Below are 18,455 nucleotides of genomic sequence, written 5' to 3'. Positions count from 1 at the left end.
TATTCACAACTGAAAGGCTATATTTCAATATGAGAATGAAATTACATTTTAAAATCCAAAGTTCCAGTGAGTGTTATTAAGACACTCAACTATAATTCCTCAATACTAATCGCTAAATATTGCCCATCATAAAATTTCTTATCTTAAAAACTAAAGATATTTTTAATTATCGATAAGCCTGAAAAATTAACCATAAATTTTTAAGAGCTTTCTTTTCGTTAACAGAACTGCCAAAACGTTGGCAGAAAATCATAGATTCGGGTGGTAATTACTACCCGCACTAAAGGTAATGCTTTCATGTTATTATTGTGTTTCCCTAGCTATACGAAGGGCGTTTACTGGCGAAAAACCAGATATAATACTAAATTATCACCTTAGTTTTTTAAATATGAAATAACGTTTCTGAACAAAGTCATTTATTTAAATTCGCTTACGATTTAGTCATTTATTTCATTATTAAATTCGCTTACGAATCTTTTCTCTGCAACAACAACAAATAAAAAATATCTGAATTACTCTGTAAATGCGGCAGTAATTAACACTAACGGTCCAAGGTGGGAGAAAGATATTTTCCCTTGATCTTTCTCTCTTCGAAAATTTTTTCAGTTCCTTTTATAAAAACTGTTGTACCGATTGTCCATAAACTGTCCATAAACTGTCCATGACTTGAGATTACTCGAGGTAAAAGATTTTTTTTCTATCTCCTTTAAAAAAGAAAAAATAAATAAATAAAATAATTTCTTCAATGAAAGTGCCAAATCAGATGGTTACCTCACATTACTAGTAAGCTCCTGGAGGCTCCAACAATATAACAATAAAACAAACGTTACTCGTCAGTAGTAAGTGCCCGTAACCGGCCGACGGAAGTGACGTCACAGGGGGCGTGGCCTCCGCCATTTTTAATTTCCCCGGAAGTGACGACACCACGCCATCTTGTATCACGTAATGGAATGACATCATCAAAGTTCTTTTTTATGGTGTGGCAACGATAGTATGTTTTGAAAGTTTTTATTTTTGTGGCAACGACGATTTTTTTTCCGTTTTTTTGTGGCAACGACGTCATCACGTGGTTGGTGACATTCATTTTCCTTTATTTTAATTATTTAACACATTATTACTTAATCCATTATTATTTTTAATTACGTTCTTATTTTAAATTAATTTCAGTATTGATTTGAACAGTGGAGATCCGTTTTAATTTACTTTCCTTTATTTTTAATTATTTAATTCACTTTCCTTTGCTATTTTTAATTATTTAATCTATTACATTTTTAATCCACCATTAATTTTAATTATTTGTCATTATTTTTAATTTTATCAATTATTTTAATACCTATTGTATCAATTATAAAAAAAACCTAGGATCGAACCCGGGACCTCTTGTATGAGAGGCGAACGCCGAAACCACTACGCCAGCCAGACCTTTCGAAAGAAACCAGCTTATTGCGTTGAGTAGAAAAACAACCATGACGTCACTAGGCTGGAGGAACGTGATCTCTATTCAAGCTCCAGCATGCCGAACCGCTTCACACCTTTCTACATCCGAGTTGGCGAACGAACACAATCTTAACAACCAATCAGCATTCCGCTAACAATAGCTTCCAGTTTCAACCAATCAGCGTGTTTATTTTTTGTACTTCGTCTATATATTCCCTCGCTTTGATGATTGCAATCAACAGTTCACAGGAGGGTGACTCCCACTGTCCAATTTGTGTTTTACAGAAAGGATGAATTTGAATATTTTGCTTAGCTAATCTGTTGCACTTAGTTGTTCCATTTGTTTTCATTTAGATCGCGATATTAGTTTAATTATTCCAATCTAGATAACCTGTTTCAAAACTTGATAATTATTAATATTTCCAATATTTCTCATTGTACGCGTAGGCTGGTGACCACCCACGTGACAGGCTCCTGCCAATCATCTCCCTCCACTCCACCTACATTTCACAAAATTTGACAAGTTTCGCCTAGTTGGCGCGGCGTAAATCGCCTTAATTAAAAACTTAAGTACCAACGCCTTAGGGCAATTTACCAACAGAGACGGTTAAAGTAGTGGTTGGCTACTAATTGCCGCCTAGCCATTGACTCGATTTCGATTTCGATTGCAATCATTTCTACTCTGATTCTTGCTGAGTGAACGTGTTTTCTTGTACACGATGTCTACTAAACGAACTTATTCTGCATCTAATGTAAGTATTTTTCGCCTGTATCTGATTTTTAAATTACTATATTTTGAAAACGAATTTATTGTTTTCTAAATGTTTTATTTATTTAAATATTTAATTGCCAGGTGCTATTTGAAGATCCTGACTTTCCCTTCCGTAACTCGGACGATGACGTAAGTATAATATTTTACACGCACTTTTAAGCTACTATTTTGAATTTATTTTTCTACGTAATATTTTATTTTGAACGTATTCACTTTTCTTTTGCTAGTTAATAGATGAAGTTGATCAAATCTTTATGAAAATCCTATGGATCTACCCTTGTATTATCAAGTGGGTTCCGGATTTGAGGTAAATTTTAGTTTCGTTATGATTCGATTAGAATATTTTTTCTAGTACTAGAAATGAGTGTATTTATTTTTATTTTATTTATTTTTAGACTTCTTCCTCGTCAACTCGTGGGCCTGTATATAGGGCTGGTTCTAATGAACGTTCGGTATATATTTTTCTTTTTTTATATGATTTATTGAAATAATGTTGTATTTTCGAAAATGTTTGATTCTTAATGAAAACTTTTTTTTTTTTTTTTTTTTCCCCAGATCGATGAGGCGATTGTTCTTACGGAAAAGTCTCGTCGTCGCAATCATAAATATCAGGCCGAGGAGATTACTTTCCGAGCTAGTGTGGACATGGAACGGCTACCGCAGGATATGCAAGGTGTTCCCATGGTCCGAATTCCGAACATCGCAGCCATATGGAGACGCTTTTGCATGGCTTTGATGGCGGTCGTATCTTTGTGCAAAAGGGCCAACGCATAAACAATTGCAACACAATCCTTCGTCGTCATAGGGAATAGACAAAATAGACTGTTTTCTCAGTCTGTCCGTGGAAATATTGATGACTTTCCTGTTTCCGCCGGCACCTACAGGTCGTCTGATGGTGATCACGTCCACCGAAAATCCTGTATCCAGCTCTATTTTATCTTTGGACTGCAGTACTTTCATAACTGCAGCCAAAATCTTTTCGACCGTCAAAGTCGAAACAGTCATCAACGATGTGATGATCGGTTTGTCCAAGCCTTCTGCTTGAATGCAAAACCGAATGAGGTCCGATGGATTTAAATCCACTGCTGTACGGCGAATGAGTTGTTCGAACAATTCTCTGACGGTGTCAGGAAATCGGACCATCGAGATGCCTTGCACGCCTTGAGGCAGTCTTTCGATGTCACACAAGCGTGGAAGGTAATCTCCTCGGCTTGATATTTATGGTTCCGTCGACGAGACTTTTCTGTAAGTACTATCGCCTCATCGATCTGAAACATAGTTTTAGCAATAATCAAACATTTTCAAAAAGACATTTTGATAAAAAAAAAATATATATATATATATATATATACCGAACGTTCATCAGAACCAGCCATGTATACAGGTCCACGAGTTGACGAGGAAGAAGTCTAAAAATAAATAAAATAAAAATAAATACATTCATTTCTAGTACTAGAAAAAATATTCTAATCGAATCATAACGAAACTAAAATTTACCTCAAATCCGGAACCCACTTGATAATACAAGGGTAGATCCATAGGATTTTCATAAAGATTTGATCAACTTCATCTATTAACTAGCAAAAGAAAAGTGAATACGTTCAAAATAAAATATTACGTAGAAAAATAAATTCAAAATAGTAGCTTAAAAGTGCGTGTAAAATATTATACTTACGTCATCGTCCGAGTCACGGAAGGGAAAGTCAGGATCTTCAAATAGCACCTGGCAATTAAATATTTAAATAAATAAAACATTTAGAAAACAATAAATTCGTTTTCAAAATATAGTAATTTAAAAATCAGATACAGGCGAAAAATACTTACATTAGATGCAGAATAAGTTCGTTTAGCAGACATCGTGTACAAGAAAACGAAATGGCGCAGGAAAATGGCAGAGGCGAAATGACGTTCACTCAGCAAGAATCAGAGTAGAAATGATTGCAATCATCAAAGCGAGCGAATATATAGACGAAGTACAAGAAATAAACAAGCTGATTGGTTGAAACTGGAAGCTATTGTTAGCGGAATGCTGATTGGTTGTTAAGATTGTGTTCGTTCGCCATCACGGATGTAGAAAGGTGTGAAGCGGTTCGGCATGCTGGAGCTTGAATAGAGATGACGTTCCCCCAGCCTAGTGACGTCATGGTTGTTTTTCTACTCAACGCGATAAGCTGGTTTCTTTCGAAAGGTCTGGTTGGCGTAGTGGTTTCGGCGTTCGCCTCTCATACAAGAGGTCCCGGGTTCGATCCTAGGTTTTTTTATAATTGATACAATAGGTATTAAAATAATTGATAAAATTAAAAATAATTACTAATAATTAAAATTAATGGTGGATTAAAAATGTAATAGATTAAATAATTAAAAATAGCAAAGGAAAGTGAATTAAATAATTAAAAATAAAGGAAAGTAAATTAAAACGGATCTCCACTGTTCAAATCAATACTGAAATTAATTTAAAATAAGAACGTAATTAAAAATAATAACGGATTAAGTAATAATGTGTTAAATAATTAAAATAAAGGAAAATGAATTAAAATTGATGTCACCAACCACGTGATGACGTCGCTGCCACAAAAAAAACGGGAAAAAAATCGTCGTTGCCACAAAAATAAAAACTTTCAAAACAAACTATCGTTGCCACACCATAAAAAAGAACTTTGATGATGTCATTACATCACGTGACACAAGATGGCGCTGGTGTCGTCATTTCCGGGGAAATTCAAAATGGCGGAGGTCACGCCCCCTGTGACGTCACTTCCGTCGGCCGGTTACGGGCGCTTACTACTCTCGTCAAACTTATTCCCGAAAGATGTTCGTTAGACTCTGTTACATAGTTGTTAGAATTTTGTTACAATATTGCATTGCTGCAAATAAAATGGCCGATTTTAAAGACGACCGCAAAAAAAGGGGGGATAAAAGAATAAATATACTTGTTTTAATCAAAGCAATCTCCAGCAGCATTAGTACATTGATGCCAACGGGTGGCAAGATCTTTATACAACATTATAAAAATAATGCCTCCGGAAGTAATGAAAACCTCCACAGTTCTATACATTTATGCGTCCTAGCAAAGCAATGACAGTATAGTAGTATTTCTTGAGCAAAAATAGCTGAAGTGTAGGGGGGGAATTAATTAAACTAGCAAAAGTTTGGGAAATGTACGGAAAGTATAGAACATGAGTCATAATTTCGAATTCTAAATTGTTGAGTTGCTGTATGACTGACATTGCCGTACATGGTAGGGCGTTATCCTGAAGCGACAGGACTCTCATGTCTGTTCACAAGCCTTAACCCTTTCCGGCACGCTACCTTTTACAGTCGGAGTTTTGATTAAAAAAAAAAAGGTAGGCAGTCTAATTAGGCTTAGAGAAGTACACAAGTAAAATTTTGTGAAGATAGCACTTATCGTTTTAATTCTGTGGCTGTGCCCAAAAGTGGGCACACTGATTGAATAGAGCTTCGAAAAGAGTGCTGAAACGAGCATTTTTGTCAATGAACTGACCGATGAGATGCGGAGAAACAAAGAATACAGAGTCTCAATTGTCCTAGATTATCGATGAGCCCGGTCTGGGCACACCTAGGGTTCGACGTTTGATTTTAAGCATGATTTCAAGGTAAAAATTTAAAACTAATATAGAATAAGGAGATTAGTATACAGCCAAAACATAACATAGAAATTTCTTTTCAAACAATTCCTTTTATACCCTAAAAAATCTGGAAGATTTCTTTGAAAAATGAGGGTCTTAAAAAACTAAACATGGCTAAAATATATGGACTGGTTTCGTTTGAGCTGCAATCTACTATAAATAAAGAAGTTCAAAGTAACCTATAGTAATGTACAAATCCTTTTTCATTCAATTTCTCTGTGCGTACAGAAGAAAATTTTTAGGTGTGTCCAGACCGGACACACTGTGCCGCAAAGGGTAAATTGCTTATGACACAGTTTGTTTTTTATTGCTGACTATAGCACAATATCAAACTGCATTTATCATTTCACCTCGTAAAAGGAAGAAGTGATAAATAATGCTATCAGAAGACCACCAGACAGTAAACATCTTCTTCCGATGCAAAAGGCCCTCTAGTCCTGAAGCTCTTTTACTCTCTTTGTACACCGTTGCGACGTACGTACATGTTGTAGAATGTCCATTTCTCATCCAGTCATAATTCGTTGGGAGAAACTTTCTCTTTTACGTCTTAAGAATGAAGAGCTCATTTCCAAAAGTCGTGCTTTGTTTTCAGCAAAGAGTTTATGAGGAACCTATTCGTCGAGTTTCCTTTCTTTTCCTACTATTGACAAGTGCTTTGAAATAATTGAAGAATGAACGTTTAGTGTTGCCCCACCACTGACCTAGTGGTTTAAGGCCACTGAACCGCTGAATACTGGTATTTGCACATGGGTTCGAAACCAGGAGAGCGGGCTGACTGGATAAATGACTTTCGTTCACCACGTGTGGCGTGAATAGGAGCCGGTTACTCTTCCCCCCCAGCCCCCTTTGGGCAGACAGCACGCATGTGTTTGGCCATATTCAAGTAACCTAGCCAAAACCTAACACTCAGTGTCAGAGCAATCTCTCGTACAGTCTATCGTGGATTTGATTGAGATCAAATTATTTAATTCATTCAGATGAATGGAGAAAAAACGACGGCAATTTGTTCATTTGTTTATCACACGAATCAAAATACACTTTCATCACCCACCTGCGATATCGTCTAATGCCATAAAAATTTGCGTAAGCCACAGCAGTTGGTTTCTTCCGCAACCACTAGAGAATCCGGCGATCATTGACTAGACATTTCATTTTCAGTAATCCAATATATTCAAATAACTTACATAATCTACTAACAGAGTTGAAAAATTTGCGTTTTCCAATCGTAATTAATTCAATTATCCACCTACCACAAAAATAAAAAAAATAGAACTTACAAAAAACTATTGCATACAGCAAATTATCAAAAAAATTTTAATGAATTTTTGTAAAGTACTCTGAAATTAAGAAAGAAACAACTGTTGAATACAGCATGTAAATAATGTAAAATGAAAGTCGAATTCATGGAAAACAATCGCAAGAAACGACGTAATTTCCAAAATTGTTACGAATACAAAATTTTGATTCATTAAAATAAACACAAGACAACGTGCTACAGCATTCTTGAAAATGTAATGCGATGAAGTAATATGGCAAGCATTTTAAGATGCAACAGAGTTCCTCAACACTTAGTTCATAGATAAAAGTGAGGATTCCTACAACTGAATTTGGCTTTTGCGCCATATGTGTTTAAATATTTTAATTACCCATTCCCTTGCAAATAGCAGTGGCTACTTGCACCTTGTACTTCCACTTTACAGCGCATTGGAGCCACAGATCAAGAATGCCTCTCATGACGAAGAATTTTATTCATGAACAAATTATCTGAACAAAACGCGACTCGGGTGATTAACAGTGTCTTGAGTTATGAGCATTCAAATCGGAAACATGGTCAGCCACAACAGTTGTAATTATCCCAACCATCTCACTTATTTTCATCATTCTCCTAAATACATTAATAATCATTTCTTTCTAAATAAATAATTATTTTACGCTATATTTCAGAATCTTTTAATTCCAAGATTCTTTACTATTTTTCAAGGGTATTTGAAAAAAATCTATGTTACATAATTAACATTCAGGAACCTTTGGCTTTTAATATTTTCCTCATTTTAACATTTTCCTCAATAATACTCCCATTAAGAAAGGCTAGCAGCAAGTGACTTACACAATCATTCTGCCATGGAGGAAACTACGGACATACAACGCTGCAGGTAGACAATTGAACACTTTTTTTTAAAAGAATCTATGATACCGTGTCTTTAGGTAGAAAGCATTGGTGGATATGGGTCAGTTTCCCTCAGGAATTCCTCCACGAAGGCATCCCTCCCCTTAAGCAGAAAGCCCTTGCGCGTTTAGCCATAATCAAATAAATCAAACATTCATTAACGGAGGAAAATATGTTGTTGCTCAATAATTAAGGACAAACGGCATATTCGGTGACAGAAATATGCAGCTACAAAATCTGTACACATATAACAGGTGTAACTCGCGAAAACTTAACCCGCCAAAAAGAAAAAAAAAATTGTACACCAGCACCCTTTCAAGAAAGAAACATGTTATATATATAAGCGGTCTGTGTTGTGCAGAATCTGAATTACAGGCTTCTGAAGAAAAAATGAAATTGTCAAATAAATAACAAGGAAAGAAAAAAGAACAAAGCATCATCTTACTGATACCAAGTGATAGCAGGTAATAAATATCTCAAAAGGGACAAGAGACAGACAAAAGCAATCTTAGCCCTAATTATCAATTATTCCGTCATTTGCCAGTTGTGGATCTGGCAATCACAATGAAGCAATTATGTCATGATATCCAGCAAGTAGACGTCTAACGCCAGAGTCGCTCAGAATGACCGCTTTCTGGGCCTGCAAACCTGACTTCATTCGTTACCTTATCTTACTTCGAGCCTTATAGAGCAGTATCTTCGCAAATTGTTTACAGATAACTATATCATTATCACCATAAGAACATTTACGGTGGTAACGGTTACATACAGATCAGCTCTATGCAAGAAGACCAATGCTTTGCGCCCCACTGACACTCTCGTACAGACAGTCCCGCTTAAACTGGTCTCGATATTTTATATATATCGGATATATATTTTATATATAACGGATAGAGTTATTTTAGAATAAGTCACGCTTTGCTCTGTAGACTGATTCCAGACGGTTATTGGACTATAAGATGTCTAGAAGATGCTATCATAATAGTAACATTCACGAAATGTACGCAAACAGAGGCGGTTCTTCGATAGTTTTTGGTAACGATTGCTATTGTTGCACCTTATAGTATATTATTCACGACCTTCACTCCCGGTACTGTGCCTGCAGAACGATGTAAAGACAGCAGTTATGTTCGCTCATTTCTTGAGGATATGGGTCCTTATTATATTTTTAGGGATGGTAACGAACGAGCTACAAAGGCCTGTTGGCGCTGTCAACCACAACCCAGAACAGGAATCATTGCTTCGTGCAGAATGACTGTCGAGATCGGCCGTCTAGAATCCCATTATGCATATAGGGAAATATTTCATGGTTCATTTTCTCCAGGATTCTTCCCGGAGCCTTTACAAGCTAAAACTAAGTCTGGTGCATGAATACGCATACACAACTCAAACCGTCATAGATTTTATGCTTGGCGCGAATCGATGCTTTTGGGCATGTGCTTCCAGCAAAAGTAATCACATTCCATACTTACTGATCTCCAAACGCCATCAAAAATCCGAATATTTTGTTTACCACTAATATTTAATTACTCATTGATCTCTGCATTTCTCCACGTTCGTGTCTTTTGCTGTACCCTAAAATCTATGACAATTTCAATATATTAAAAAAAAAAAAAACTTTCTTTTTGTCCGTATCTTATTTTCACTTCATTGTTTACCCATTGTTGCATAATATACATACTTTCAGGATCGACAGATGCTGGTCAAGCAATTTGGTGGCTAAACGAAGGCTGTGGGTCTGACTTCCGCGTAAGGTTGGCTGTGTAAGTGATGTCTGTCTTTCCTCCTTGCGGTTTTAACATCGGTCATTCCCAGTGGCGCAGCTATGGTAACGCTCTCGACTTCAAGACGCTTAACCATCGATGAATTCGGCTGTAGTTTCCAACGAATGTTTGGCCGTTAAATTAAAAGGGAAAAAAAGCTATACACTCTGTGTTGATGATATTAGACTTCCCTAAACTTTGATGACACTTATTTTGGTCTACCTTTTTGTGTTTAACGAATTTTTGTGTTTTCAGTGTCGTGAAAGCGCAAATTTAATTTCAAAGAGAATGGCTGTTCGCTTAAGTCACCCCAAATATTCTACATTTTTTTTTTTTTTTTTTTTTTTTTTTTTTAAATTCGAATTTTCGTAAAAGGATTTTTAAACCTAATTATGTAGTTTTGACACTGATAATGTGAGTTAATGATATTGGTAGGAATTTGTTTACGTTTTTAAAATACAGCAGCTTGGCCTGTGGTTAAGGATTACCTGTAAATCGGAAATGCTGCATAAAAGTGGAATGCAAAAGCCCGAAGAACTCGTGAATACAAGTAAAACATTTCCTTAATTTGAATTTCAATATATCTATCCCTAATTAAATTTCACAAAACAGATTAATAGCTTTGAATCCTTTCCAGTGCCTCTATAAAACTACAATTCTTTAATTCCATACATTTTAAAAAATCTTTAGAACTCTGCCTTAGTGTTGTCAATTATTTTTGTTAACTATTACAGTCCCATTTATCACAGTCATGTACTATTATTTATAAACTGTTATAAAATTAATTTTTATAGGTCGCCAAGAAAAAGAAAGCAGATTTATAGAGAATGCTCTGATGGATGGTTGTATATATTGAGCCAGAGTTACGTACGTCTTGTAAAATGTTCAACCATGTTCTACTGCTTTTATGTTTACGTTAATATTTTTAAATTAACCCCTGATAAAAAATTTTCCACTGTTTAGAAATTTCAAATACAATATCTACACATATTATTTAAGCTTTAGTAAACCCATATATTCTTAAAAAGTATTTATTTACCCATCATAAAGCAACATCAACTGAAACTGTGAGTGAAAGTGAAAATTTAAGATTTTATCTGAAATAATACTTGAGTACGTATAAAACAGCAAGCCGTATTTATTCTGACGCAGAACCTTTAGTGACTACAGTTTTTAAGATATAAACAAAAAAAAAAAAAAAAAAAAGGTTCTCTTCACAAACAAGAAGTTAAATATAAAATACAAACAGTGTTAAATATCATCTACTTGCACTTTTTTCTACCTTTTTAATCCACTTCAGCCTAAGAACAAGGCATACATATTGCAAAGAGAGTAAATGTATTACCATTCCGAAGTCTACGAAATCGATTTTATGTTCTAGTCACATTCAGACAGAATAAAAAAAATCCACACAGAATTGGAGGGGGGAACATAAATAAGAAAAATGGTTGGTACCTTTTAATGTTCCATGAAAAATACTTTCTAAGAATCGTATATATTTAAAATCCAAATGCAATTAGACATTTTCGGAGTATAAACTATTAATTAACTATAACCGAGAACAAAAAAAATCACATACGAGATTGAACAGAATTACATCAAGATTATACTGATATTATGCAAGTTTTCATGTAAAGACCAAATTTTTTTTAATTTGCGTTGCCAACCTTAACACAAAGTTTCTTTGGAAAGAGAACAGCTACCGTACTACCGCCATATAAGAACATAGTTACTTAAGATTAACAATAATTAAACAGCTGGTTAGCATACTTTTTTTAAACATATTGTAGGGGTTCCTTACTTTTATCTTGTTAAATGCAATATGGATGAACCTAGTCAACTACTAAGGGAATAATCGTTTAAGTGCAAAAGCAGAAACGTACCAGAATAACTCTTCTAAAGAAAAGAAAATACAAACCATAATTTTAAATTAGAAGTTTAGAAAATAGAGTAAATCAATGCTCAGGATTCTACTTAAAAGAATTTAATATAGCTAATTTTAGAGGAAAAAAAGACTAATTTCTGCTTATAATAAATTATAAACAATATTTTACTCATTTTTACTTTTTACGGGTTAAAAGAAATTTTAAAGTACGAGTTTGTTTAAACTAATAAAATTTTATTTATTTGACAATTTATTAAACGCAATTAAATTCTAAACTTATAAATTAGAATAATAATTTACCGCCGAAAGACTTTTTTCGTCTTTACAGCAATACTGGATATAATGACTATTGATATAGCATCCCTTTTTGACTCAGAGAGACTAGAGCGGAGAAACTATAATGTGAGTCTGTATTAAACGTACCATGAAAATTTTAAATTCTCTACGATAGTTTACGATTCTAAAACGACCCGATTGCGTAAAACATCCTTCTGTTTCCCGCCTCGATTCCGAAGATGTTCGAAGTTCAATACATACTCCAATCCAATAAAATGGTAATTCTGGCCTTTTATTTTGCAAAGCCTTCCACACTTGCTTGGCTCAAATGTATATTTTAATACAGATTTGCGCTCTAGAAAACCTTGATATCAGCAATTAAATACAGAATCATTTTCAATTCCTTTGATGAATGTAAAAATGATATAAATACAATTTTTTTTTTTAAATCTGAAAACTTTCAGATTTTATATTACGCCCAAAGGGGCGTTTTTTAATGTTTCCTGTGTTACCTTTATTTATTAAATATCATGGTCTTCGCACTTAAACCATAAAATTCAACTCAAAGCAGTATCGCAAAATAATTTTTAAAGGAGCATATCTTTAGAATTTCCGATACACAGTCTCGAGCGCTAGAGATAATTCCCCCCCCCGTTCAATATATGTTACCATTGTTCACTTTGAAATCGTTGAGTTTCTTAATCAAAAATTCGTTAAAGTTTTACAAAATATGAAATAGATAATAAAACAAATTCCAAATTCGGGCTTTCAGATGCCCATACTCTAGTGGAGGACAACTAATTAAAAATTTTAATTCTCTAGGTGCTGTTGTTTTTTCGCAGCGCGAGAAACATACATATATTTAAGCAGATTCTTCATTATTTAATTTCTTTAAATATAACGCAGGGCTCTAATATTTGGTGGCAAAAATTTTTAAAGTGAACTGACATTTATAGTAAACCAACGCAAAATGCCAAAACGAAATTAATATCCATTTTGGGCTAACGCCCTTTGAGCTAAAAAGAACTCGCAATCACCTGTCGTATCATTTTTCAGTTTGTGTAATTTAATTTAAAATTTGAAAATAAAATAAAAAATTTAATTTGTGCTACATATCGGCTGAGAAAACTTAAGTGATCGATATACTGATATATGTGTTCATACCTAGTGCAGGACAAGAGATACAAAAGTTTACACAAGGCTAGAACTCAAGCCCATCACTCACTGAGGCTTTGCTCGATACCTAGGCCAGAAGAAAAATTTCTGTTATAATGCCACGTTGTAAAAAGATTTTTTCAACGATTTTTGGTACAGAATATTTTGCTAATTAAAATTTTCTTTGCAAAAGTAATTTTAATTTTTTATTTATTTACTTCATTTTACTAAAAGCAGTCACATGATTAAAACTCGTTTAATTTAAGTCGTTGATGATGAGTAATAATATGTAAATCATGTAATCTTTTCTTAAATATCCTATACATTTTCAATTAAATATCCGACTAGCCTTCAGAAATGCAGTTCCAAAAATGACTCATTATCATAAGAAATACAGGCAATATTAAATAATATTACTGAAACAACTTTCAATAATAATATTTGAACAGAATTTTGCGGCAATTTCATTTCAAAATAATGAAATGAATTAATTATTACCTGAATTGCTAATAGTACCGCATTGCCATCCACATGAAGAGAAAAATTCCAGTTAGAATTTCAGATTATAACATCAGATCAATTATCACTGTAACGAAGAAGAGCCATTTAAAAGCTTGATAAATAAGTTATTACTTTTCATAAAATTGCGTGGCAACAGCATATCTAAAATGTTATGAAACACGAGTAGCGGCTTTTATTTAAATATGATTATTATATCATGTATCATATTTATTTATAATTTAAATATTACTCGAATAATCGAAAATGAAACATGGTTTTTTAATATCAAGCCTTGTAAATCATTTTATTTCATGTATTAATCAACAAATTAAATATTTTAGTCGTGGGAAGAAACATAGATACACTTTTTTCACTAACTTTTCCCACTTTTCAAACCTTGAATTCTTAAATATATATATATATATATATATATATATATATATTTCCGATTTAAATCTTACCCAAGTAAATGATTTAAATTAGATTCCTTTTATACATTATTTAAAACTCGTGTTTAAATATTAACTATGTCTGAGAATTTTTTTCAAAAAAGTATTAAAAATATTGAAGAACTAAATTTCTCGTACACTTTACTAGGACTAGTAACATAGCAGAAATACACTCATAATAAATTTTACATATCAGCCCCTAAATCATTTTATTTACAATTAATTTCTTATATCAGTTTACATATAAGCCCCTAAATTAATTTAAATGCGAAAGCATTCAAAAGAGGATAATTTTAAGAAAATCTACGGTACATTTCTTTCAGGATAATAAACACTTGCTGAAATAAGAACGTATTACTTCTTTACGATTTTCCGCAAAGTCCCATTTCAGGTGTTCCCGCTTCAGGCTTTCTGGATGTGGCAACAAAAATTCCTTTCGAACATGTTTTAAATTGTGCGATTTAAGTCTTTTTTTCACATCAGAGAAGAGTTCTTCGTTTAACTCAAAATAATGGTAACAGTAACAATTAAAATAATAAACATTAATAATAAAAAAACGCAAAACAGCTTAAAACTATACTGCGTATACGCAGTATAGTTTAGCGTATACGCTTAAGAAGTTTTCATTGACTCCGCTTAAGTCTGGGCCATCAAATGATTACTAGCAAGAAACCTTCTCGCTGTTTGTATAAGAAGCAGATATTCAAAATAAAATTCACGTATTTTAAATTACATGAAATAAATTGTGCGTAAAATAAAGTAATCGTAAAAGGAGAGCTTTTTAATATGGATGAAGAGCATTTATTTACCTCAGCTGGAAAAGGACTATAGTATCTTTCTTAATACCGAGGTAGTAACTCTGCTCGGCTGATGGAGTCGTAAAAAATGCATTTCCCTGTATGTGATTCAATATTCCCTCCCACAATGAAATGCATGTTTTTAAAAAATAGTCAGTAAAATAATGAATCTATTTCATGTGATAGCAACATCATTTATGATTTTTATGAGTCTTTTGTGCATTAAATGTTTAATAAGATATAATGTTAGCCCAAATCTTCCAAAATCTTCATTATTCACTTTCATTTAAGATATAGAATTCTCAAAATATTTTAGCTGTAATTTATCTTTATACAGGTAGACAATTACAGTTATTGATACGTATATCCACGTGGCAATATAGCAATATAACAATACTGAATTGTAACCAAATAAAAAACATATGCTTACTGTACTACATATCACCACTGTCAATGACATTAATGTATCAAAAACATCGTCCGAACAAAAAGTTTAAGCAGCGGATAGTCATTATGACACACAGTCACGTGACTTCAAATCACATTTTCCAGATTTGGTACTGACCTTGAATAGAAAGAAAGGAATGAAGCGATTTTTAAAACAGCCACATGAACAAAAAATTACTATATACATCTAATTTTGTGGCACGAACAAAAAATTACTGTAAAATTAATTTTCTGCATGACTATGCTTTTATCTACTGTACAAGTAACATAAAAAAGTAACTACACAAAGACAGGCTTAAAAATCAAACTCCAAGAGCCAAAGCTTAGGTGCTCATTTTCTTTAACGGTACTCCTTTCAACTTATACAAGCATCATCATACGGGCTTCATACCAGCATCGAGGTTCAAATCCCGCGAACGGGCTGGCTGCATGGGCGTTTTCGTGGTTTTCCCCATGTGTAACGTGTATACGAGCCAGTTTCCCTTAGAAAGTCCTCCACGAAGGCATCCCTCCCCTTAGGCAGATAGCCCTAGTGTGCTTTGCCATAATTAAATAATCCAATCCATCATACCAGCATCTAAGTTTTTGTCTTTGTTTTTTTTCCCTAGGGAGAGTCTCTTTTTAGTTAATTTTATGTAGAAAGTATTCATAATGTCAGTAACTAAATTCAAAAATAAAATGTTTGCACGATACGCAGAAAACGAATGAAACTTTTCATGCTCAACAGATAGACTAAATAATTGCTTAATTACTTTTAGAAAGGGAAGAGATTAGATGAATATTAACTCATTAGCTGCAGATGCACCCTTCTCTGCAATTGGTAACATGTAGAACACTCTACATTACTAGTTGCACACTTTAAACCCGTTTATACGTGATATCACGATACTCATGGATGCAGAAATACTAATGAGGGTATGAAAAAAATAGTAACAGAAATGTAAAATAAAACTTATGCCTTTTAGCCACCATAACGGCAGTAAGTTCCGATATTTCAAAAACGGCGTCTGATGGTTACAGCTGCTATCCTTGTTTTTGCTTGCAACATGTATCATCATCCATCCACCGACATAATATTTTGCCACTTCATTTGAGATCATAGTTCTGGTATTTCGTTCGTACGCATTTAACATGGTCACATGAACACAACTTAACAAGCCCTACAAGAAGTTATCCCTCTGCGTAGGCTGACAGCCTTCGAGTGCTTTGCCATATCTCAATAATCCAATCTATATAATCCATTCCGTACGCAATGACTATCCGCATCACACAAAAGTGAAGCAGGAAAAACGAATTTTAAGTCTGGAATCTCTTAAACGGTAGACATTACCCTAAGGACAAATATAAAACGGGAAAGTAACAGAATATAACAATAGCAGTAATATTTCTTCAAGCAGCATTTTGATAATAACATCTGCATTTAAATAAACTTTATTACCTAACACACAAGATAAATAGCAACGAGTAAGCAGATAAGCCAACATTATTCTGGAAACTAGAATTTCAGTGAAGCCTTATGCATTTTCATTTTTAGTTTTATGAAACCTGTATAAGACAGAAATTATCTCTTTTAGTAACAAAAGAACAAAGAGGGGAAGGAAAAAAGATTTCATATTTTAAATAAAAGTCCGCATATAAACATGTACTTACAATTTTACTTCTAGATCTACAAAATGTTTTATTAATTACAAGAAATAAGCTGCTGTGTGTATAACATCCTGAAATGGCAACATTACTAGTTGCACTCTGGCACATAAATTTTCAACCATATTTGTTGATAATTTTATGTACCGAGGTGCTTAAATCCTATAAACGTAAATACATCAAAATTGTATTAAACTATTCCTCTAATTATTATATCTATTAATACTACGCAAAAAGTACTGAAATAAAACGTACCCCTTACAGAAGCTAGAACTTACCGATAAAAAAATGACTGAAAAACTGAAAGAATATAGCTCAACTCTTCGCATAAAATTTCTTAATCTATAGTTTTCTGAAAATATTATCGTAATAAGAATAAAATGTAGGAGTAAACTGCTTTTTTTTTAATTAAAACAACTGCAATACCTGGCAAAACATCAAAAGTGATAAAAAAAATTAAAAAGGTTATATATATAACGATCAGACCATATAGGAATAAAATCAAACAAAAGGAGAACAACGTATCTTGGAGCATGTCCAATTTTTTTTTTTTTTTTTTTTTTTTTTTTTTTTTTTTTTTTTTGCTATCATATTAAATGTTTAGATAACAGAGAATTGAAAATAGAATATCATTAAATGAAAAAAATTACAGGTAACACTTTTAAAAGTTCCCCTCATTCTTGTAGATAAGGACTTATATCAATGTTCTTTACATCTTCATTTCTTTCAAAAATTAATGTAGTGATTCCCTGACTGAGGGCCACGAACAATTTTCAGTGTCTCGAAACGTCTTGAAAATTTTCAACACTCTGAAGACACGTTTCTGTCTTCAGCTTCAATAAAAACTGCGTCCTTTATAAATAGTTGTTGTTGCCAGTCAACAACCTCTTTCGAACACTCTTATGTACCGTAAGAAAATAACTAAGAAGGATATATATAGGATTATAAGTTGCTCATAATTATTCTGCATAACATTTCGAATAGTTATAATATTTGACACTAACTTACATATAACTATACTAATATTCATGTGTACATGTGAATACATGCATACACCAAATTTTGAATAAAATGCGGAATAACAATTTAGAAAGGAACCAAAAAGTTTAAATTCACTGTTAGCTAACACGTAAAATACTTATTTACGCACATTAGCCTTCCTGAAGCTTCCTGCACTATTCTGACAAACTGAACTTATTAGATATTATTACGCCGCCCAACCGGTATAGTGGTTAGCGTCGCTGACCGCCGTGCCCGGGTTCGAATCCCGGAGAAGGCATGGATATTTGTAAATGTCGCATGGCTGCACTCCAAATATGCGGCGAGACGAAAGTCCTCTCGTGTGAGACCCTCAGATTCGTTATCCGCGGGAGTAGTCTCCATCAAAATTGCGAGCGGAGCAGTGCCAAATCGCACTGTAACCTGAATGGTACTCAAGGCTGTTGCCAACGGCAGACGTAATCTAGCGCTCCTTGCCACCCACGAGGAATTTCGCGGGCTTGGGCTGACTACATC

General features: G+C 33.7%; 1 protein-coding gene and 1 long non-coding RNA gene across 5 annotated transcripts in view; one reads left to right on the top strand and one right to left on the bottom strand.

The window, feature by feature from the left end:
- The window catches only part of CYLD (ubiquitin carboxyl-terminal hydrolase CYLD), a 200,480-nt gene that overhangs the window by 163,595 nt on the left and 18,430 nt on the right, over positions 1-18,455 (bottom strand). Inside the window, exon 1 of one of the 3 annotated variants that reach the window (XM_035358375.2) lies at positions 15,280-15,324. The exons of the other annotated variants lie outside the window; for them this stretch is intronic. Coding sequence (XP_035214266.1) covers positions 15,280-15,309 — 30 coding nt within the window. The 5' untranslated portion in view covers positions 15,310-15,324. Of the gene's footprint in view, positions 1-15,279; positions 15,325-18,455 lie in introns of those variants that run through there. 3 annotated transcript variants of the gene reach the window in all.
- The window catches only part of LOC146999540 (uncharacterized), a 155,658-nt gene that overhangs the window by 120,756 nt on the left and 16,447 nt on the right, over positions 1-18,455 (top strand). The gene's annotated exons all lie outside the window — the stretch shown is intronic.

The sequence above is a fragment of the Stegodyphus dumicola genome, chromosome 1 (genome assembly GCF_044657685.1).
Source record: "Stegodyphus dumicola isolate Sdum_Otavi_A_Nest chromosome 1, ASM4465768v1".
NCBI classification, from domain to species: domain Eukaryota; kingdom Metazoa; phylum Arthropoda; class Arachnida; order Araneae; family Eresidae; genus Stegodyphus; species Stegodyphus dumicola.
This window is presented reverse-complemented; position numbering and strand designations above follow the sequence as displayed.